The 23,329-nt window shown below is 43.6% G+C and overlaps 1 protein-coding gene and 1 long non-coding RNA gene across 7 annotated transcripts in view; one reads left to right on the plus strand and one right to left on the minus strand.

Moving 5' to 3' along the window:
* The window catches only part of LOC307179760, a 115,491-nt gene extending 95,469 nt beyond the window's left edge, over positions 1-20,022 (plus strand). The window contains exon 3 of the long non-coding RNA XR_013825546.1: positions 19,145-20,022. This is a non-coding gene — a long non-coding RNA (uncharacterized lncRNA). The remainder of the gene's footprint in view (positions 1-19,144) is intronic.
* Positions 1-23,329, minus strand: part of UNC5D (unc-5 netrin receptor D) — a 597,345-nt gene that overhangs the window by 68,955 nt on the left and 505,061 nt on the right. For all 6 annotated transcript variants that reach the window (XM_079909331.1, XM_079909333.1, XM_079909330.1 and 3 more), the window contains 3 exons: positions 12,552-12,737; positions 8,107-8,484; positions 2,940-3,024 (listed from right to left, as the gene is read on the minus strand). In XM_079909331.1, the coding sequence (XP_079765457.1) occupies positions 2,940-3,024; positions 8,107-8,484; positions 12,552-12,737 (649 nt within the window). The remainder of the gene's footprint in view (positions 1-2,939; positions 3,025-8,106; positions 8,485-12,551; positions 12,738-23,329) is intronic.

Genomic DNA, 23,329 nt, shown 5'->3' on the forward strand with positions numbered 1-23,329 from the left:
TTATACTGAAACAGAGGTAAGTAATTACTTTTCCAAGGATGCGAAGTCCCCTTCTAGCGAACCATTTAAGGTGTATATATGTACAAAAAGTCAACAGAGTTAATTCCCTCAGCATTATAACCAACCAAAAGTCCAGATTGCTGGAGGAGGTTAGAAAAGATTCATTAGGATGGTTGTTCAAGTCTGAGAGCGTAGACAAAGCAGGGATATTGAGGGAGGAAAGTGACATCATTCCACTTAATAGAAAGTACAGACTTGCCACGTATGCAAGTAGGACATCCCAAGAGAGACAGAGCACATTCAATTCAAACAATGAACAACCTCCGTTGAAACTTACCAGAATATTAAATATATCCATCTGAGACTATTTGAATACGGGGGCTTGTTTTGAGTCTGTGGTTAACGCCACACACCCATACCCCTGGAAATCTGGTACAGAGTTTGGATCCTTGATATCCATTATGGTTCCACTAAATCATCACCCTGCTACACCAGGGGTGTGTAACTCAGAAAGGAGCAACAGAAATAAATCAGCAACAGCAAAACGGAACAGCCTTTCAACACAGCATAAAGATGGTGTTCACAGAATTCCGCTGTGATTCTGTGTGTGTGGAGGTGATGGACTCAGAAAACCCAGTTCTCACACCTGTGACCCGAGAGGGAGGGAACTCAGATGGCTCTAGAGGAAAAGGTGAAAGAGCCAGAGCAGTGCCGTACCAGCTCCACGAACTTTGAGGAAATGCGCCTTAATCTGGACACAAGTTCAGAATAACAGAGAGCATGAGATGAACGTGGGTTTACAAGTGGCCTTACAAAGAAAAGTTGACACTGAAGAGCTATATCAGTTGTCTTCTTCTGATTCATCACAGGACTAAAAGCAGAACTCGGATGCAAGCAGCCTCCTGGCAAGGATGGAAAAACAAATGTACCTGAGCTTTAGAAAAAGTAACTAAAAGGCATTTACTATTTTTAGTGTTTTTGTAAGTATGCAGTTTGGAGCTCCTCCAAAAGGAGTGAGACTAGCCGAGGAAGCGAAGTGGGCTGTAGTCTGGTGGTGTGAAGTAGGAACATCTGGGATGGTTTCAGCAACATGGAAAAAAATGTGTGCATTCTACAATTTTATTTCATCCTCTGTTAAACAGAGAACTACACGCTTACTTCATAGATCTGAAGTCTTGGATGAACTCTTCTTGTTTCCATCCACCTTCCTGAACAGCAGCAATGAACCTGCGCCTCAGATACAGATGGATAAACCAAACTGATTAACACGGAACTTACAAAGCTTAGCAGGGGGTGATCCCAGGAGGCCAAAGCCGTCTTTCAGAGTCTTGGAGCTCTGGTGTGTTTTTATGTATTTCTTTCTTATTTTTCAACTGCAGGATGTCCCAAGTCATATTTCCCTCATTTTTGAGCCATTTAATGTAAGTCCCTGTATGTTTGATGCCTTTGGACACATTCTAGCTCTGACCTCCTAAAAAGAAAGTTCTAGTAAGAGATGGGGATTGAGGTGAGCTGTGCATTAGGTGCCTTTGAAAATGTGGATGAGCCCTAGGCTGGTTCTTGCATAATGAGGTGAAAGACCCTGAGGCTGGGTTTGAGAGGAAGGAGCTGAACACAGGCTCCGTGGACTCGTTACCTCTAAACCACTAAGGGAACAGGATGCAGCGGGGAGGAGGGTTCGCAGGAGGCCATGATTTTCAGGCAAGGTTGACTGGATTCTGCCTCAAACTTCATTTTTGAAGGGTGATGCATTTAAGAGCATATGTATAATTGACCATGACCTCAATTTTGGACAGGTACAGTCGCTTAAATAAATCCACCATAGAGAGAAAAACGAGGTGACTCTCATCCAGAGAACTCCATTTTTAGGGCTGCTTAGTTGAGATTCTGAATAAAACCTCTTGCCCTTTTTGCCAAGTGGAGACATTTAAACACCGGCATGTTTTCAGGTAAAGGACCTAGGTCTACAGACCTGAGGAAATAACATAAGAGCCCGACATAGCACAGCTTATGTGCAAGTCCTCTGAAAGTCTCCCCAGCAACCAACTAGCGGAGCCTTTTCTTCCATTTTTTTCTCAAGCACCGTAGAGCAGAAAGTTAAAACCACTGGTTACCAACAAATCCTCTTATGGAGATAGCTATCAAAGTCTGTTCAAACCATCTGTTTCTCTGACTGTTTTTCCTTTCAGTGTTTTTCCTTCATGTGTGTATTTTTTATTTTTATTTTTTGCTAAGAATGACAAGATCTATTCTAAAATAACCAAGATGTTATGACTGAAAATGCCAGAGGTATACAGACCCAGTTTATAAGAGAAATTGCTTTCTCAAGAGGAGTTTGGTTTATCTTGTGTGGAGGCAGGCAGCATTTCTACAAATATTATAGTTGCACTAGGAAGATAACCAACTACTTTCATTAAGAGTATGTGGCAAGATTTGTATTTGTTCATGTAATTGAATTTAATGCTGCTGAAATTTGTCAGACCTGAAAGCTATTGAAGTATAGACTATTTTTTTCTTTGAGGAATATTGCCTAAGAAATTATCTCTCGGCTTTAGGGCAGGTCTTCTGTTGATATTAAAAGGTCACAGGTCAGTTATTCTCTGCATTTTCATAACGTGTGGCACCAAAGGGTACCTCCAGGGATGATATTTTCTTCTTTTGAGAGGAAGGCTCTGTGACCCAGTCACTGTTTGTGGAGAGACCCTGATTATGCCTTGCCTGTGGACTTACTGTTTCAGTGTCTGCCGTCTAGATGTTGGTGACTTGGGTTAGCTGCCTACAAAATGGACAGCCAACAGTTTTGCAACTACTTTTCGCCTCTATATAGTCAAGTAGCTCACACCACCATGTCACATTATCTTAATAACTTCAGATTTTCTGCAGAGGTTCCATTTCATACTTAAGATCTCATTAATATGCCATCCTTCTCTGTCTCTTACCTGGGTTCACCTTGGTTGATGGACATGTAAATCTCCCAAGAATTCTCCTCCGGGATGGCACTATGTGGTATCAGTAAACTCACCCCTGAAACAGAAAAAGCCAAGAAATCATTTGTAGATTCTCCAATTATCCTGAAGCACCTCAGCTGAACAGCTTACAGCTGCTCTCAAAGAGGGACCACCTCACAGCACTTTATGAAATTCCAATCCTGGCAGACATTGTTTCCTAAAGTGACATAAAGAACTGCATATTAGTCAACTGTGTACTCAAATTAGATTTTTATTTAAAGTCTTCCTCATGTAAATTGGTGGAGCTATTGTGGAAAACAATATGGAGGTTCCTCAGAAAACTAAAAATAGAGTTGCCATGTGACCCAGCAATCCCATTCCTCGGCATATATCTGGACAAAACTCTAATTTGAAAAGATATATGCACCCCAGTGTTCACAGCAGCACTACTTACAATAGCCAAGACATAGAAACAACCTAGATGTCCATCGACAGAGGAATGGATAAAGAAGATGTGGTACATATATACAATGGAATATTACTCTGCCATAAAGAAGGAAATAACGCCATTTGCAGCAACATGGATGGACCTAGAGATTATCATACTAAGGAAAGTAAGTCTGACAAACACAAATATATGCTCTAACTTATATATGGAATCTAAAATACAACACAAATGAACCTAGGAAAGAGATTCACAGACAGAGAACCAGACTTGAGGTTGGGGAGGGATGGATTGGGAGTTTGGGGTTAGCAGATGTAAATTATTACATATGGAATGGATAAACAACAAGGCCCTACTGTATAGCACAGGGAACTATATTCAATCTCCTGTGATATACATATTTATATTCTTTTCCATTATGCTTTATCTGAATCACTTTGCTGTACAGCAGAAGTTAACACAACATTGTAAGTCAACTATACTTCAATAAAATATGTTAAAAAAAGTCTTCCTAGCATTTAAAAAATTCTCTTATAAGATTTGGTGTCCTGAGACCTGGCACTATCAAACATATCTGAGAATATATGAGTTTATCAGTTAATCGACTCTAAAATTTCAAAAGGTACTTCTCTGTCTCTATCCATTCATTTCCTGAAAAGGTATCTGGGATGATGCGTGAGCCATCTAACATTTTGCTAGAGCCTGGTGTGTAACTGTCTTCTAAATGGCGCATCTTGAAGTCAGTTTAGGGAGGTGACCAATGGAGTAGTGCATTTTGTCAAGAAAACTGGAGAAGGAAAAAGCATGGCTAAGCTTAGGAACTTATACGTTGTTGCGTAGCCACTATTTGGCCCCATATTTGCGAACAGAAGCTAGAAAAGGGTAAAGGTGACTTAACCATATTCATTCAAGGTCAAACTGAAAAAAACTCAGTCGCCTTACTTCAGTAAAATCATATAATGAAGGGAAGGGGGGCACAGGAGGGCACATCACACTGCATTTGAAAAGTCCCCTCTTTCCTCCTGAATGCTGTGAACTAAATATTTTCACTTTGGCCAAGAGGGAAGAGTCTAGAGCAGGCAGAGATTCTCTTTAATGTACCTTCTTGTTTATAAAAAGAAATGAAATAGAGACACAGTAAGATCTTCACAAAATAAAATCTCAGGGTAGTCTCCTATCCTTTGAATAATGCAGCACTCACCTTTTCTCCTTTCATTAGAGCTAATGTAATCACCCAGGAAGCTTTCGGGTTGCTGATGATAATTTAAACCTAGAGATGGCAGGCTTTACCGATACCCTTCTAGGTGCCTGTTAGCTGCTATAGAATCAAGGAATGCAAGACTCGGCAGAACAAGTTATTTGTGATTCACATTTATGAACGTTATTCAGTAAGACGCTAGTTACCATCAGTATCCTTCACTAATACTAAGAATGAGGCCCATTTAAATCTTGCTTACAGCTTTTCAGCGAGGGTATTCATTTATGGCAATAGTAGGAGGACTGTAATTGTCATACTTAGTGGCCTCTGATCAGGCCCCTCCTTTAATGGCCCATTCTTCCTTACGTGTAGTTGCCAAATGACGTGGTCTCCATTACATCCTTCCCTGCTGGGGAGCAGAAGTTGTAATGCAGGATATTCAGTGTGTGTGTATGTCAACTTGAACACACACACTAGACACTGTGTATTTAGTCTGGCATCGCAGTTTCTCTCTGTTGCCTCTCTTCTAGACTATGATGACAACGGAGACATTTAGACCCTATTTTTTAGACACAGAATAGCACAGGAGGTTATCATCAAGAAGTAATGCCATCTTAGGCAATTAACCCAGAATAAGAGTTTTGTTGTGCTCCCGTTTCCCATTTTTCTTTTCCTTTTTTTCCCTTGATCTGGGGTATAATTCACATGCTTAAAAATGGACCCATGTTAGGTATACGAATTGATGAGTTTTGGGGCAAATGTATAGTCTCATGTAACCACCGAGATCAAGATACAGAACATTTCCACTGCCTCCGAAAGTTCCCTCATGCCCTTTAGAAGTCAGTTTGATCGCCAGCCCAAATGATCATTTATTTGCCTTCTGACATGTTGATTAGTTTGTCTTTTCTATAGCACAATGCCTGGCAGAGAGTAAGCGCTCAAAAAAGAAATCATGACTATATGAACAGGATTCAATATTTTGAGGGGGGGAAAAATAAAGCCAGGCTTTGAGACATGCTGTCTGTCTTCTGCAGACCATCAGGGCCTGACAATCAATTCCCAGATCGAGTCAGAATAAAGATGCGTGTGGACTTTTGAGAAAGGGCTGTTTGTAGAGCAGATCCTATCACGTTCCTTTGAAGTCGGCTTAATTCTTGTGTTTACAATGAAACATTATTCATAATACTCCTAAATTCAACCTGAATGTACGGGATCATTGGAGCTTTAAACAATTCTGCATGATTATCCTTTAAACATACTTCCGTCCCCCCATCCAAACATGTAAATTGTATACGGCAACTGCAGATAGTCACAGAGGCAAAGGTCATGGGAGGTTGGTACTGCTTGTGGCAAGTTACCCCTTATGAAGAGTGAATGGCTCTGCGAATCTTTATGCCTGTGGTCCCCTAAAGACGTATCTATTTTCAACATGGCATTCACGAGTTCTCTCTGATTAAAGAAAAATATACTTGCCCCCAAACTCCACCTGCTACCCTGACAGCCTTTTATTTGATAGGACAACAGAACCACCTGAGTTTTTTAGTTCATGTTTTGCATAATCGTTCTGAGAGTGTGGGGACCACTGCCAGGCACCCCACAATAATTTGGGATGGATGACATTCCAACAATTTAATTTCTGTGCCTTGCTTCTTTATACTTTAGCTCCCCAGGGCATATTTTACATTTATGTTCTGCAAATAACAGAGCATATGTTTCAATTCCCTACACTTATTTTTCCTCAAACTCATTCCCAGTGAACAGCTTCAGTCTTATCTAGGGCTTCTTGTTCAGAGCTCTGAAAATGCACCTTCACAGAGGAACCGTTTGGGAATCATAGAAGACGCTATCAGAACTTTGAGTTTTCCACCCAAGTGCCTCTCAAGTCAGAAGGGAAACAAGAAAAAAATCTGTTTCATCGCGATTTCATCTCACATTCTTTGATGAACGTTAAACAAACGTGGCCAATAAATGGGTTGATCTTGGCACTTCCTCCATGTGTGTGGAAATGTACACACAAAGACACACAAGGATGGGAAGACAGAAGAGTGGGCCAATCTATTCAACCAGTAACTACTGAGAGGCACCTGAGTGCCAAGCACTACGTAAGAAAGTGGAAATCAAAGTATTCACACTCAACATGCAACTTCATATAGTTCTGATGTGTATATATATACTCTTCTTTTTGAAAGGGCAGGGTTCGTATCTTTTTCAGATCCCACACTTGCAATTTACAGATGCTTACAAGAACAGTGTCTGTTAATACGGCCGCCTACTCATGTCCCATCAATCTCCTATCTGGCAAATCTCACCAGGCGGAAGGCATCACACATTGACACTCAGACATACTTAGACAACTTTCCTTACCACATCTGAGAACACTGACCGAGGAAGATTTAGAGAACTGGAAGTTTAGAAACAAAATCATCATTGGGGCTGTACTGGAGGGCTATTTGCCTGAAATGAAGTTTTTAAGGAAGCGATTGATATAGGAAAACCAAACAATCATCAGCTTGAAACAAATTGCAGGCGCAAGTCACTAAACTACTTAGAGGATCAGTTAGTGGAATGGTAGCATCAGACTAGTTCTACCACAGAGTTCATTGTATAAGAGAAGATGTTTGATATTTTAGGTGGGTTAGTTCTACCCTACAGAGAAATCTGCCAAGGCCCTGCTGGTCCTGACTCCACGCTAGCCAGCTCTTTAACACTTGCAGATCTGATACATTCCCTTTCCTCTCAGCCAACAGGGATGATTCAGAGCACTCCCTAAATCTCGTTGCTCAGAAATCGGAGGAGAGATGGCTCTCTTCCTCCATCCAGTTAGTTAGGTCTTAGATGGCAACTCTGAAGACTAATCTATAGGTACGGTGTCATTTTCAAAGTGACCTGGGCTGTACACCTTGTCAAAACATCAAGAAAATCTTCCAACCCAAAGGAAGAAAACACTCCTGAGAACTATATGGCCATGGATCTGAAGTTTGAATTCAAAAGAGCAACGCCATAAGGAACCCTCATCACTGCGCATCATAAAGCAACATTACAGTAAGGCTGACAGACACCGATGGTGTTGATTAGGTCAGTTACTGAGGAAGGTTGAGTGTCATTGCAGTAAATTATCGACTAGAGCGTAAACCATAATTTGCTATAAAAATGGTATTTTTCAGTCATGTCAAAGAATGTTTTCAGTGCTTCCTGATCATGTTCTAGGAACTATATTTCAAGGGGGCTTAAACTCTGGGAACCACCCGAAGCTTTTGAGCCAATATGGCTGTCAGCCCTAACAGAGCATCTGATGGAGTGTACGGTCCATGCTGAGATGAAGATGGCAAAATCTAATCTCAGTGCTGGTTCTGGTTCGCCATGTAAATCAAGCCAACTTATGGAGCCACGGTGTCTGTCACTCTGACATGGGAACAGTCAACATCTTATAAATGAAACTTACGGGACATCATTATGTAAATATAACACGTTCAAACAAACGTGAGAAAATACACAAACGCACACTTACCACCCACCTGTATTTGGCATTACTAAGCGTCCTCCTAAATGGCCAAAGACACCAGTGGTCCTCAGTTCTGTCCTTGTAGGAAGTGATGACAGATTTTGGATGTAGGGTGTTTTATTTCTGGGATGCACGGTAGTGAAGCTGCGGTTGTTTCCATGGGGAAAAGTCCCGGAATGATTCTTGCCGTGGTACTCAGCTCTCTCAGACACTCCCAGGGAAACCATGAATGAGCTCTGCACTTTGACTTTGATGTCCGACAGAGGGTTAAAGAGTGAGGACTCCGTCATGAGTTCCTTGTCCAGGGGGTCCTGTAGACAGATGGGCCCACTGTATGTTCGGCTTACTGTTAGGTCTGGTTGCATGGAGGAATTCAAGAGCAGGGAGTTACCTGGTTAAAGAAGAATTGATCTGTCACTCAGAAACCGGAAAGCATCACAGTTAGGACTTCACATCTGCTTCTCCTAACTGCACAACAAAGGCTCGCCAGCTGCTCCGGTCAAGCCTAGCCCTTCAGACCCACCCTGGGCATCTAAAGCACCTCTAACGGGCTGATCATGAGTGCCCAGAGCCTTGGAATCAGGAGCTCTGGCTTTCACAGTCAATTGCCTGAATGCCACTGACCAAATGCATCACTTTCCAGAGTTCTTTACATGCTATCGTCTTTTCAAAACAAGTATTTCTGGCACTCCACCAGGCAACTCACTCAGGTATGATGGTTTATGGGATTATTTTAACTGGCAAAGAGAAGCTTCCAAAAAATAAAAAAGGAAAAAAAGCTGTTTGGGAAGCCAGTTTGGAGCAAAAGTAACATCTGTTCATTTTAAATGGCAAGAGATGACACAGCATGGTGACGAGGGGCTGCTGTTTATAACCGAGGTGGGGTGGGTGCCGGCACATCTCACGTGGGATTCTGGGTAGTTTCTGGGGCTGAGGGAGGACATGATGTGTCCTCGGAGCAAAAGGGTCAGGGGACTTCTCAAACTGCTCCATGTCTGAGTAGCCAGTTGGCTCTAAGAGTATGTATGTCACTCTGAGAGGCAAAGAGGGTACCACACAGGGATAGGAGACTCAGATTCCACACGGGGAGCATCTTAGAACGGCTTCCTTTCTGACTCAAAACAAATGGAGAAAAATAATCCTTACAAAAACATGAGAAATTGGACCTTCTCATCTATTGGGACTTACCAATATTTTTTTTTTTTTTGCCAAGTATAAAAAAAGAAATGCTGTGACATTTTCTTGTGATGAAGTAATTTCATTTATTAGTAAATAACAAAATAACCCTCAGTTCCAAACTTCCCACCCATATTAGTCCGTCAATGTGATATCTCAAATTGAAACCCAAACCATATTAAACCCTTTTCCTCTGGGGCTTGACAAAACGGTTTCAAGTATGATATTTTTGAAAATGTTGCAATTGCAGGCCATAGTGTATTAGCCTCTTGTTTTTCCATTTTCATAATTTGTAACAATGCCAGCAGGAAATCTATAACCCTGACTTCTCCCACCTCCTTGTTCTGATGCTCTAGGAATCCAGAATCATAGAGGAGGTTTAAAATGAGATGAAATGACCTTATAGATCGAAAGGCACCTTGATGAGGCATTTTTTTCATGTTTGAGGCTCTTGTGCTAAGACACAGACATAATAAGGAGCTGAGGTTTGTAACAGAACTGCATTGAACTCTACAGGTACCAGCCTTACCCTGGGTTATGGTTTTCCCGGGCAAGAAGCGGGATTGAAGAACCCTCTCACATCTGCAAAGAGTTTGGAGCCAGACACCAGATACCTGAAAAAGCGTATCTCTGAGTCTCATGGCTGTTTTGTCTTACCTTCTGGAGTTGGCTACTTTTTTTTTTTTTTTTTTAAACATGGTATGCAGGCCTCTCACTGCTGTGGCCTCTCCCGTTGCGGAGCACAGGCTCCGCATGCGCAGGCTCAGCGGCCATGGCTCACGGGCCCAGCCGCTCCGCGGCATGTGGGATCTTCCCGGACCGGGGCATGAACCCGCGTCCCCTGCATCGGCAGGCGGACTCTCAACCACTGCGCCACCAGGGAAGCCCCCTGGCTACTTTTAAGAGTAAAGCCAAGAAGCAAAAAACATTTCCTAGAGTTAGACTCAAGTCTAAAATGCTTGATTACCATAATATATACATATGACAGAGTCCACGGTTGAAGAAAAGTTGGCAGCCAACTTGATTCAAGTTTGATCGGGGACAATCCCCCAGTGACCCCAGGTTCTTCTCTGGATGTCCTTCGAGGTCCCTGATCTGCTCTACATATACCATTCTATTTAAGCCTCACAGTTCGCCTTGCTGGGGCTCCATCCATATTTGTTCAAGAAGGGATGTCACTAAGACAACAGAGCAGCAGTGTACGGTGTAGCCTCACCGTGAATATGGGGGAGAGTAGAATTTTAATGAAGGGTTTCTGCTTGTATCACTAGTTTTGTGAATTCTTGGTCAAAGAAAATGGTAAAGTGGCTTTGGAAAGGTTACATCCTCTCCTAGAAATTCACAGTGCAAGTACATCCTGAGAAGCGTCACCCTAACGAGATGTGTTTCAACTTGTACAAGTCAGCCTTCCCCAAATGTTCAGGTCAGGGACCCACTCCTCTCACATGCTGCCTGGTGCTCTGTGGAACTCACTGGTGTCCTGTACCAAGGTAAGAGGAAACAACTGGCTTCTAGAACGATACTCACTGCATTTACTGAGTCCCTTCCATAAGCCAAGGGTTTATGACCCATGTTCTTCCAGGTGGTTTCATCCTTACAAGAACCCCCTGAGATAGATGTTAGTATCCCCCCTTTATAGCTATAAGAATGGAGGCTGAGAGAGAATAATTGATTAACTAGGTCCTACAGCAATTCTGGCTTCAAGTCTATCTGATTTCAAAGCCCCTGAAGTCGTGCACAACGCTGCCTCTTACACTATTGCATAGTCTCTATTTTTCAAGTGTTAGGGTCAAAGACATTGATATCTCATGATTTGATGGAAGTACAGTTCTAGTTTCTTACACACTACAAAGATCAGCTCTTGGGCTTCCCTGGTGGCGCAGTGGTTAAGAATCCACCTGCCAATGCAGGGGACATGGGTTCGAGCCCTGGTCCGGGAAGATCCCACATGCCGCAGAGCAACTAAGCCCGTGCGCCACAACTACTGAGCGTGCACTCTAGAGCCCGCGTGCCACAACTACTGAGCGTGCACTCTAGAGCCCGCGAGCCACAACTGAGCCTGCATGCCACAACTACTGAAGCCCGCGTGCCTAGAGCCCGTGCTCCTCGATAAGAGAAGCCACTGCAATGAGAAGCCCGCGCACCGCAACGAAGAGTAGCCCCCGCTCACCGCAACGAGAGAAAGCCCACGCGCAGCAACAAAGACCCAACGCAGCCCAAAATAAAAATAAAATAAATTTTTTAAAAGATCAGTTCTTCACTGGATGTATTTCTAATTAACTCCTATATACTAAGCTCTATAACCACATTGAGGGGATGTGTTCTCATCTGAGGTCAACCAGACTCAGACCCAGACCCGAAGCCGAGGTGCCAGAGGTGAGTGGTAAGCAGACACGCATCCTGTCTCTCCCGGCCATCTCCCAATTTCTAGTCTGCTTGGGTTCCTGCTTCGCCATCCTGTCCCTACTCCATCACTGCCAAGCAGTGAGACTTCTTGTCGTGTGCTGCAGGTGCTACTGACAAGCAGTAAACAGAGATAAAAGGGACAATGTTGACCACGAGGGTCAAGGTAGAAAACTTCATCTATGGAAGCGAGACAATTTCATTTTGTAAAATAAGCCATCCGTCTCACCCCCATCTCCCAATCAGGAATAGAGTGGTTCGGATAAGAGAATTAAATGACTCTGTGTTTTAAAAATGAATATTGCTGTAGTTTGACATGATACATTTTCTTTCCCCACAACAGAAGACCGCCTTAACTTGGCAACAGCAGAGTCACTGAGGCTGGGAATTTCATTTTTTCCCTGCCTAACTGGCCCATCAGAGATCCTTGAAAATCCTTTTACTTCTTTAAAATAGAAGCCACAAAAATAACTCCACCTAATAAGTGGTGTAATAAATATGTCTGGTATAGTCGTTGGCCCTTAGCCTTGAATAAGCAGTACTTTAGTTAACTAAATATGCATCCCCAAAGCAGGCTGGTTAAAATAGAAAGTTGGGTGATCTGAGATAAAATAACTTGTTAGGCTCACTACATATCAAAGATTTAAATGAGATGCCTCATATAAAATGTCGGTAGGAGTAAATCGAGACCCATTGATCCTCACAGCAGCCAAGGTCTCAGGCACACTCCTCCATCGAACCTGGAGGAGTGAAGACAATTTGGTAGCGGCTCCCAGTGCCAAGAGCTACCCTCACACAGGACCAAAGAGTGCCAGGGTCTTGCGTGAATGTAGTCTATGGTCCTGGGGACGCAGTGTTGGGGGGCCCTATGCCGCTGACCTTGACGGACTGTTTTGAAGTTGAAGGTCTGGAAGCCACCTGTCAATGCAGAAGAGTCGATGACGTCCACGCCGTAGTCACTCTGGCTCCGTCTGTAAAGCGTGATGCCGACGACCAGGACTGTGACGGCCACGACCGCAGCGCCCAAGCCTGAGTACAAAGCGATGTCGCTGGCATTCTCGATGCCTGAAAGACACAAGAGAAATTCTAAATGGCCAACATGGGCACAGGGCCAAAGACCCACCCCAGGACACAGAATGAAATGCGATCGGAATTTTGGGAGATACTGATCAGACGAAATGACAAATGTAGCTAGCTGCGAGCTGGACTCTCTTTCACACAATAATCATGTTTCTAGAAGACCTTGTATAAATCAAAGGGATGCTCGTCAAATAACGTAACTGCATTAAGGTAGCTCACCTCATGATGGAATCTGGAACAGAATCAATTTTGCAAAGAATATATTTTTCAAGGAAAAACAGGCAACTCCTTAATTTGCTTGTTTTAGGACGTCCTATTGCCCTGCCAAGTATTTTTTTATATTTTATTTTTGTTGGAAGACACGAGACCCACGTACAATGACAAAATACAGGTGAATTGCTCTGCTTGTCTATGACCTGGGGCGCATGCATTCACAGAGAGCGGTCTAGGGTGAGAGGGTTACGCAGAGTCTATGAGTCGAGAGAGGAGACCAGAGCTCACAAGTATGAACTTGAGCTTTGGCACGTCACTCAGTTCATTAGAATAGTGACAGACATCAGGGTGTTTACAATCATTATGAGCGACTTTCTGTTGTGAGATATGAAAAGGGTTTGGTCCCAGGCGCTCTTATGTCCACGGTAAATGTTTTCTGGTACCAATTAAATGCTCGACTCTAATGCTTTTTTTTGTGGAAGAGGACTGGTCTCTAAGAGGACACATGCTGTTTCTCCCATACCTCTCCTACTCCATCCTATTGAATGCATGGGCAAAGCAAAAATAAAAGCGTTAGTTTGAATTTAGATTGTGGGTGTCTCCCCATACCCCAAGGTAAGCTGTAGCTGCTTCCCAACCCTTTTGCTAGCTGTACACTGGGTGTGGTTCATTCCGGAAGAGATTCATAACGGCTACTGCAACTCAGCATGACATTTACCCAAGACCACATAATCTTAAAAACGTGTAAAAATGGAAGGTGGCAAGTACTAACTACATGATTGATTTCCCTACAGATTATGCAGTAGGTATACTTAACAGGTCCAAAAATAATTACTATGTCACCCCTTTTGGGCTTAGCAGATAAAATAAACCCATCATATATTTACCTTGTAATTGCACAGCACTCACTCTGCATTCACTGCACCCTAATACGGTACTTACGTTACCGACTGAGTAATACTAACCATACAAGTCCATTTATTTTCAACGAAGTTAGTGGACTATAAAAGAAGGTGCGACCAAATTAAAGAGGGAACAAGGAAATCAAGCAGAACCGGTTCAGTAACAGGGCGGTCAACACATAAAAATAATTCGTGAGGAGAAGAACACAGTCATCCCGAAGAACAGTAACTGAAAGGTCAGAGGATTATCAGACACTTTTCGTAACCACAACAGCCTGGGAGGTATGGAGAAACAGGGTGTGATTTAGGCTTTAGTTCAACTTCATGATGGACCAAATGGGAGAGGGAGAGGGATGGGGCACTGGTGGTGGTCTCCCCTAGACACTCAGAACCATGGGGATGATGATCGATACCAACCCCAAATGTCTACCTACGTCATGTGGGGAGAAAGGACGGCAGCTCTCACCCCACTTACAGTCTCACCCTCCCTCTACTCAATTAAGTTCCTTGGAGGGAATCGTTAGAGCAGGGAGAGGACACAGAACACAACAGGTGCAGCAAGCCAGGGTACCAGGAGCAGTGAGAGAACTTTGGATTGGAACCAATTAGCCTTCCCCCACCCCTCCCCTCCAGGTCCTTGGGCGCTGCTGACTGATGACACCACCATCTTAAAAGGTGTATCTGGGGAGAAGACACCTGCTCGGCAACTGAGCACACAGAGCAAGAGTCTGACAGTGGACTGAACGCAGCTGCTGTCTTGCAGAGTCGGCGAAGTAGACACAAAGGCATCTTTAGCTTCCCAGGTACTAAAATAGGACCAGGAGCCGGAGGATGACCAGGGTGAAAGTACTTCTGCTGAAAATGGACATCACTGGACACGAAATCCTGAAACAAAACTAAGTAGCAGGAACAAGCTGTCTTTGTTCCCCTGGATTCCTATCTTGTTCTTTATGTGTCCACCCTCTTGCTACCTAGGTAACCAGAATTCTCTGCCCTCCGGATACAAGTCCTGCTTTAGGAAAGGACCCTACTTATGCCTTCAGACGGAGGTATGGATGTTGGATATAGCTCATTGTGTTTCCTCTTCCAGGAATATGTGCAGAGTGTTTTTGACTTAAGAGAATGAAATACTGAATTACAGAATTTTTAAAAATGAATATGGGGACTTTGGGGATAGGGCAGGGAAAGAAGGGAGAGAGGTTTGTTCAGAGAGCACTGCTTCCTCATGAGGCTCCCCCTGGCACTTGGCGGGACAGTCTGATCTAAAAGCAGAAGTCCGTGGACTCCTACAGAACGATAAGCAAAGGGGGATTTATTTTACAAGAACAATCTGTCCGGGGAATTCGAAGGTTCAGGACCTAATAATTTCATTCAGTCAGCATACACTTGTGGAAGCTCAACCACGCAGCGGAAATGATACAGGGGTGAATTAACATGGGGTCCATATTCTCAGTTGTTTCTTGTTTAAAACTGGTAAAAGACAAGGTGGTGATGGGACCCTGGTATCCAGGTGCAGCTACAGAGGTAGACACAAGTCCTCAAAGCCACGTGTGTGCGTCTGAAAAGATGTAATCAGTCATCCTTATAGCTCAAATTCTTCTAAAGTTGGGTCACCCTGCTTCTTTCTCCTCTTTTTTTTTTTTTCTCTTCTCTATCTATCTGCTTTCACTTCACCTCATTCTTTCTTCTTTTCTTTTCCCTCTCTGCCCCACCATTTTCTAATCTATTTCTCCAGGACAGTAGAGTGGGTTTCCCTATAAGGGTTCCTGTGTGCTCACAAGCGTAATTGATTCCCTTTTCATGTGTGTGCAGGACAGGCCCCAGGAGAACCTGAGGTTTAGTTCCACGTTTTTTCACCACAGTCTCATGGGAGAAGGGGAGGGCTGGGTGTGGGTGTCTGTGAGCACATGGGCACTTGGAGGGGTGCCACTGCAGAATCACCCCAAGGGTGAGTGCGTGCGCGTACGTGTGCACATGAGCACATACTCAGCTCTCGTCAGAACATCAGAAGCCACTGCTGGCTCCTTCCCAGGGGAGCTGCTCCAGTCACACGCCCACAAGGTGCAGCCTCTTCCCAGGACTGGAAAGCTTTCTCTACGTCCAGCCCTGCGCTCCTGCGCTCCACACTGCCTACACCCCAGATTCAACGGTCATTAACCTACCGGCTAGGTGGACCTCTGCTAGCGAAAAGCCCCATTCACCTTTCAGATTATAATGACGGGTCATTGCCCTGTACCCCCCATACCACTAGGCATCTAGGCCCTACCCATCTCTATCTACCCATCTGTCAGGTGCCAGCACAGGGCCTCGTCCTCCAAGAAAGTGACTCTGTCCTGGCCAATCCAGCCAACCCTGCCAACCCATGGTTTTCTAAACTCTTCTATCACTTACGGTCCCTAGAACTCTTTTTGGATCTTCTGATGGTTAATGATCTGACTGCCAGCGCATTCTGTATAACTGCTTTAAGTTCTTCACAAGCAGTTCTAACTCTATCATTTCCCACAGAAACTTGCGTCGAATCATTGTGCGACTGTTTGTTGATCGCTTGCCTGGTCTCAGACTGCGGGAAGAAAAGTAGGAAAGAGATCCCGGTCTGAGGTGGATTGTAGAAGCCTTGCGCCAGAGACCCTCTTTTTCCTTTACGTCCACACACATACATGTCTATACCTGTCTGCTTGCTCTCACACTCATGTGGTGCTGGTTTGTTTCCTCCAAGTGATTTTGAACAAAAGCCTTGATACCCCCTGACCGATCAGGGTATTTTGTGGGCATAGGGTACTCTTCTCTGAATTTCTGTTTCCCTATCAACGTGTGATTGATGTCTTTCCTGTGTCTTCATCCCTATTTTCCTCTCTCCGAGAGTTGCGAAAGTTTTAGGCCAAGCTCAGAAGGAGACAACGTGTGGTAGAAAAACTTGTGTGTAATCTATAGGCTAAAGAAAACAAAAAGAAAAAAACAAGGACTGGGAAATCTCTTATATTCCAAGTTAGTCAGAAACTACAGAGGAATCTGTTCATTGCTGGAAGGAGTGTTGAAGCATCTACAGAGAAAGGCTACAAAGATTAATAGTTGGAAACTAGGACCCTGGAAAGGAAATGTTTACGGGTCCATTTGGCCTGGAGAAAGGAGAACTAGAAAGTGGCCTGTGCGGGGCTCTTTCACGCGTGAAGCGTTGCTCTAAGAAGAGGCCACAGTAGGTGCCCAGTGAACCTTCATTTTACGATGAAGCTAGTAACGAGCTCTCCACCAGCTCTAACAAGGGCTGAAAAGGAGGACATGGCCTTTTGTTACAGCACTTGGGACTCTGCTTAGATATTAAAATGACCTTTTCTACAAGGAGGGTTAAAAAAAGCCACACTGTATTTCTGAGGGAGCTTATGAAATCTCCTTTCACAGGCTCTCAGAACCGGCGTCACTTGACAGTAGCCTGCGGTTATTTCATTTTTGGGCAAAGTTGGCGAGAAAGGCTAAGTGACCTTTCAAAGCCCCTTCGAACTTCAGAGTTCAAGGACTGGGTATTAGCAAGTTCCTGTCTTCATGAGTTATAATCACACCTAGTCATTCAGTGACTTATGTCCCCAAAGGAATAAAGCGAAGGGCTCTTTACTTAGCTTGCCTTCCCCTCTCCACAGGACTCTCACTGGAAGAACATATTAATGCCACTTAGTTATGGAAATTTAGCTCAATTCCCATGTTCTGAGGTTAACTACGTATCAGATTAGAATCTATTTCACAGGATCAGATAGGTACATCAAATGAACAAAGGAGCACAACAAAATGCCTTTCAAGACGTATAGTTACGGAGTTGGGGACTGACATGTACACACTGCTATATTTAAAATGGATAACCAACAACGACCTACTGTATAGCACAGGGAACTCTGCTCAATATTCTGTAACAACCTAAATGGGAAAAGAATTTGAAAAAGAATAGATCCATGTATATGTATAACTGAATCACTTTGCTGTACACCTGAAACTATCACAACACTGTTAATCAACTATACTCCAATGTAAAATAAAAAGTTAAAAACAATATGCTAGGGCTTCCCTGGTGGCGCAGTGGTTGAGAGTCCGCCTGCCGATGCAGGGGACACGGGTTCGTGCCCCAATCCGGGAAGATCCCACATGCCGTGGAGCGGCTGGGCCCGTGATCCATGGCCGCTGAGCCTGCGCGTCTGGAGCCTGTGCTCCGCAACGGGAGAGGCCACAACAGTGAGAGGCCCGCGTACCGCAAAAAAAAAAAAAAAAAGCGATTCTGTTTTATCTCAATTAGATATTATAAAATGACCACTGCTCCCGTTTCAGGGAAAAAAACACCTCAGCAACTTGAATTGGTATACATGTGAGGCAGTGAATTACTAAGGAATTAACACAAATATTCACAAAGAGAGGGCTGAGAAAGGCAAAATAAATAGGAGGCTAAAGAACCAGCTGCTGTGCTGGGCTCCCGGGAAACAGCCATCTCTGGACCAGTCCCTCCTCATCCCAGCACAGGCAGTGCTACGTAGATACAGAGTGATGTACCCAAGTATTTAACTGCATGCGGAAACATAACAGAAGTTATTGTTCGAGTTGTTTATACTTGCTGTCATTGAGAAGCACCATTTTTTTCTTTAACACATCAGAAAATAGCTTTTAAATGGTCAGCTATGGTCAACCATGGTAAGCAATTCCGATTATACCTGCATTGCTTGGACTCTCAAAATCCCGTCACCAATCACCATCTCGCTTTTCCAACTTGCCATCCTCCAAAACCTCGGTATTGTTGTCATTAATAACAACAGCAGCACATTCTTAAACAGCACCTACTACGTGCAAGGCACTGTTCTACTACTTTACGCTTATTAACTCATTTTAATCCTTCCAACAACCTTGTAAAAATGTGCCCATTTAAATGTGTAAACTGAGGCCAGAAAATCACTTGCCTTGCCCAAAGCCTCACGATTCATAAGTAGCAGAGCTGGGATTCAATCCCAGGCAGTTGGCTCCAGAACCGATTCTCTGGCTCATTCTCTATTCAGCTGTTAACCACTGTCCTGGTCACGCTGCCTGATACTGAAACCGTGTACCAGCCCCTGTGTCCTCGTCTTCTGAAGTAAAAGTTTGACTCCAAAGTTAATGATTGGGCAATGTTAAGATGTAGAAATAAAGACTAGCTGTTGGGCTGGGGAACTGGTAACAATTTAGATGATGATTCTGCCACATAGCAGAACTCCCAGTTCCCTGAAAGATACAGATAAAGGCCTGACACACATTCCTAAATTGCTTTTATAGGAAGTAGACCGCCACCAGATGAAGACTGCTGCCCACAAGAACACAGACCCTAGACCGGTTGAAACCAGAAGGTTGATAATGCCGACTCCCAATGACCTCACCACCAGCCGATCCGAAGGACGTCCATGAGCTGATCACGCCCTGCTCCTTGAACCATTACTATAAAACTCCTCACTGCCCCCTCCAGGGCAGGACACACAGGCTTGAGGGTGTTAGCCCGTTGTGGTCCCCTTTGCCTGCCAAAGCAACAAGGCTCGCTCTTTCTATTTCATCCCAAACTCTGTCTCTGAGATTTCATCCGGCACCAGTGTACACAGGCCGAATTTCGGCAACAATACCTCTTGCTGGCAAGGGTAACCCAGTAAAGGAGCACTAAGCTTGTGTTTGCTTCTCTGAGAGCTACAGGTGTGATCACATTCTCATCCTCACAACCAAGTCTATTGAGGTAGGTATTATATTTCCTCTTTCACGATGATGACTTAGGTGCAGATAAGATAGAGACTTGCTCAAGGCTTTGCCATGAGAAAATGGCCAAGGCAGCATTTGGACACCCATCTGGCTTCACTCCCAAATAGCTTAACCATTAGGGTGGCTCCCTGCACTGAGGTCAACCTGCCCCGCTGGAGAAACTCACCAACTAGACTGGTGGGTATCACCAAAAATCCAATGCTTTGCAAACTCACCGGGGCCTTCCTTGCCCCCGAATAATTATTGTCTTCATGTCCTATGACCAAATAACGCTTTTCATCAACACAGTTACTCTGAACTTTGTTTCCTTTCTTCAACACCGCTGCTTCTCACTAGCCCCTTTTCTAGTTGAAAAAACAGAGGCCCTCCTATGTGAGTTCCTCCTCCACAACTCAGAATTCCTCTGCTCCTTCCCACATTTTTCCTTTCCTTTTCCCTGTTCCCTGAACAGCTGCTCCTCTGTGTCAGGCCAGCTCCGATCCGCCCTCTCCTGCGTCCGCGGGGGCCTGGCTTCGTTCATTATTCCCTTTCGGGCTTGCATCTTTCAACTCTGCCTCCACACATGAGCCTTGCCTTCTGCCTGCATACACAGCCTGGTCTCCCTCATCACCTCCCGCCCAAATCCTTCTCCCGACTCTCTGATAAACCTTGCAAAGATGCAGTATCTTTTCACATCCACGAAATCCTTAGCTCTTTGTTGAAAAGAACTTAAAGCTTTTTTTTTTTTTTTTTTTTTTTTTTTGCGGTACGCGGGCCTCTCACCGCTGTGGCCTCTCCCGTTGCGGAGCACAGGCTCCGGATGCGCAGGCTCAGCGGCCATGGCTCACGGGCCCAGCTGCTCCGCGGCATGTGGGATCCTCCCAGACCGGGGCACGAACCCGTGTCCCCTGCATCGGCAGGCGGACTCTCAACCACTGCGCCACCAGGGAAGCCCAAAGCATTTGTTCTTAACATTAAACCTTTCGTGATCCATGTTCCATAATTTCCCTAACCACTTAACCTCTGTCCTGCTGAAACAAAAGAATAAATAGAATACATGCATATGATGAGAAAATGTTTTAGGAACTATAAAAAGTTACACTACACCAAGAGAAAATTTATCCTCCAACTAAGCCAGACAGAGAAAGACATATAATACTATATGATATCACTTATATGTGGAATCTAAAAAAAAAAAAGGATACACATGAACTTATATACCAAAGAGAAATAAACCCACAGACATAGAAAACAAATTTATGGTTACCAAAGGGGGAAGGGGAGGAGGGATAAATTAGCAGTTTGGGATTAACATATACACACTACTACATATAAAACAGATAACCAACAAGGACCTACTGTATAGCACAGGGAACTCTACTCAATATTTTGTAATAACCTATAAGGGAAAAGAATATGAAAAAAACCCGATATATATGTATATATAACTGAATCACTTTGCTGTCCACCTGAAATTAATACAACATTGTAAATGAACTATACTCCAATAAAAAAAATAAATAAAATTGAAAAAAATAAAAGTAACCATTCTTGATAGTATCTTTCTTTGAGATCTTTCAGGGAAAAAAAAGTAAATTTCCTTTTTTTTTTTTTTTACCATTTTTACTCGAAAAATTCTATTATCCTTATATTTCTAAATTATATTTCCTTTCCTGTATGTTGCTCTTTGCCCCCACCATGTACAGTATCTTGTAGATCTTTCCTCTATCAGAACCTACAGACCTGCTTCACTTCTTTTTACACGTGTCTAAGCCCATTGCCAGGCTGTATAATGGTGTAACTCGTTCACTATTTCTGTCTTATTTGGTTGTTCTCTTACCCTTTTAGAGTCTGGCTCTTGCACAAACCACTGTTTCCTCTTGAAGACTGGTCTCAAACACTCCATTAGTAGTAATGTTCTTTTTCTTATTCTTTTCCACTGCTCTGCAGTAGAAACACAAGAATAGCCAACCCTCCCTCTAGGGGAAAGAAAAAGTCCCTTAAATTTGATTCTCCTAACATCTCTTTTCTTATTGTTTAGGAACTACCCTTCCTTCTCAAAGTTCTATAAAAGATCTTTAAAGCTCAGTTCTTGGCCCCTCTTGCTCATCTAATCGGATCATCACTCACACGCAGACAGCGCTAACTATTCCTCCGATGACAAACAGTCTCAAACCAAGATCTCCTGCCTCATCGCGTATGTGAAGACCTCATCCAACATTTCCTCCGGCTCGATGGATAATACCATCACGCAACTAGGTGTTGCGCTAACATCTCAAATTTGTCATCTGACTGATGAATTCACCATTCTTATCTCTTCAGATACTTTCTTTTCTTGAATTCCCTTTCTCTAGTAATGACATCACCAGAGACCAGGCTTGAGACGGAGAGTCATCTTTCCTCTTCTTTCCATCGACCCCTTCCCCAGACCACTGACACGCCTTACTGATCGGATCCCCAGTGCCTCTCACATCTCCGTTTCAACAGGAGGCACCCACATTGCACAGTCTCATCTTACCTGGTACCGAGGCCCCAGTCTTCGTTCACTCTGAACCACTTTACACATGGATTACTCTCTCCAAACACGGTTCTGGCACTGACCTTTCAATAACTCTCTAGTAGGTGTTGAGTTCACTCCAACAGGGACTTTCCTTACAGCTCAAGACACTTTCTGCTCTGCCCCATTCTATTTTTCAACTGCTTTTGCCCACTTCTCATCCATAGGGACCCTACTCTTTGGCTAAATCTGGCTACAGGCATAACTCAAAGATACCACTACAATAAAGCAAATATCGTAATAAAGTGAGTCACACAAATTGTTTGCTTTTCCAGTTAAAAGTTATGTTTACACTACACTGTAGTCTGTTAAGCGTGCAATAGTATTATGTCTGAACAAAACAATGGATATACCTTAACTAGAAAATACTTTATTGCTAAAACATGGTAGCCATCATCTGACAACACAAGGTGGCCACAAACCTTCAATTTGTAAAAAGAAAAAAAAAAAAATAAAGCAGTATCTGCGAAGCTCAAGAAAGCAAAACACAATAAAATGAGGTCTGCCCATATCCACTTTTTTCAAGTAGAACTTGTACTTCAGTAGACTTCTTTTTGTTCAGACTTTTTGCTTTCACTGAAAGGCTCTCTCCTCTAATATTTGTTTTAATTCTAACCGTCCTTCCAAGATTGACAGTAAAGATAATCTATTCTATAAAAAATATTTCCTTTAATTAATTAATCAATTAACTAATTTATTTACTTTTTGCTGTGTTGGGTCTTCGTTGCCGCAAGCGGGCTTTCTCTAGTTGCGGTGAGTGGTGGCTACTCTTCGTTGCGGTGCGCGGGCTTCTCATTGCAGTGGCTTCTCTTATCAAGGAGCACGGGCTCTAGGCGCACGGGCTTCAGTAGTTGTGGCTCGCGGGCTCTAGAGCGCAGGCTCAGTAGTTGTGGTGCATGGGCTTAGTTGCTCTGCGGCATGTGGGACCTTCCCGGACCAGGGCTCGAACCCATGTTCCCTGCATTGGCAGGCGGATTCTCAACCACTGCGCCACCAGGGAAGCCCCCAAAATATTTCTTGATAATGCACATTCACGTGTTTTATTCTTCCTTCTAAGTTGCCGGATCAAGCAAATACAAATACGACATAGTTAAATTTGAATTTCAGATCAAGAGTGAATAACTTTAGAAGAAGTATTTCTCATGCCATATTTGGGACATGCTTATGCTAAAATGTATTCA

The sequence above is a fragment of the Stenella coeruleoalba genome (genome assembly GCF_951394435.1).
Source record: "Stenella coeruleoalba genome assembly, chromosome: 21".
Lineage (NCBI taxonomy): Eukaryota > Metazoa > Chordata > Mammalia > Artiodactyla > Delphinidae > Stenella > Stenella coeruleoalba.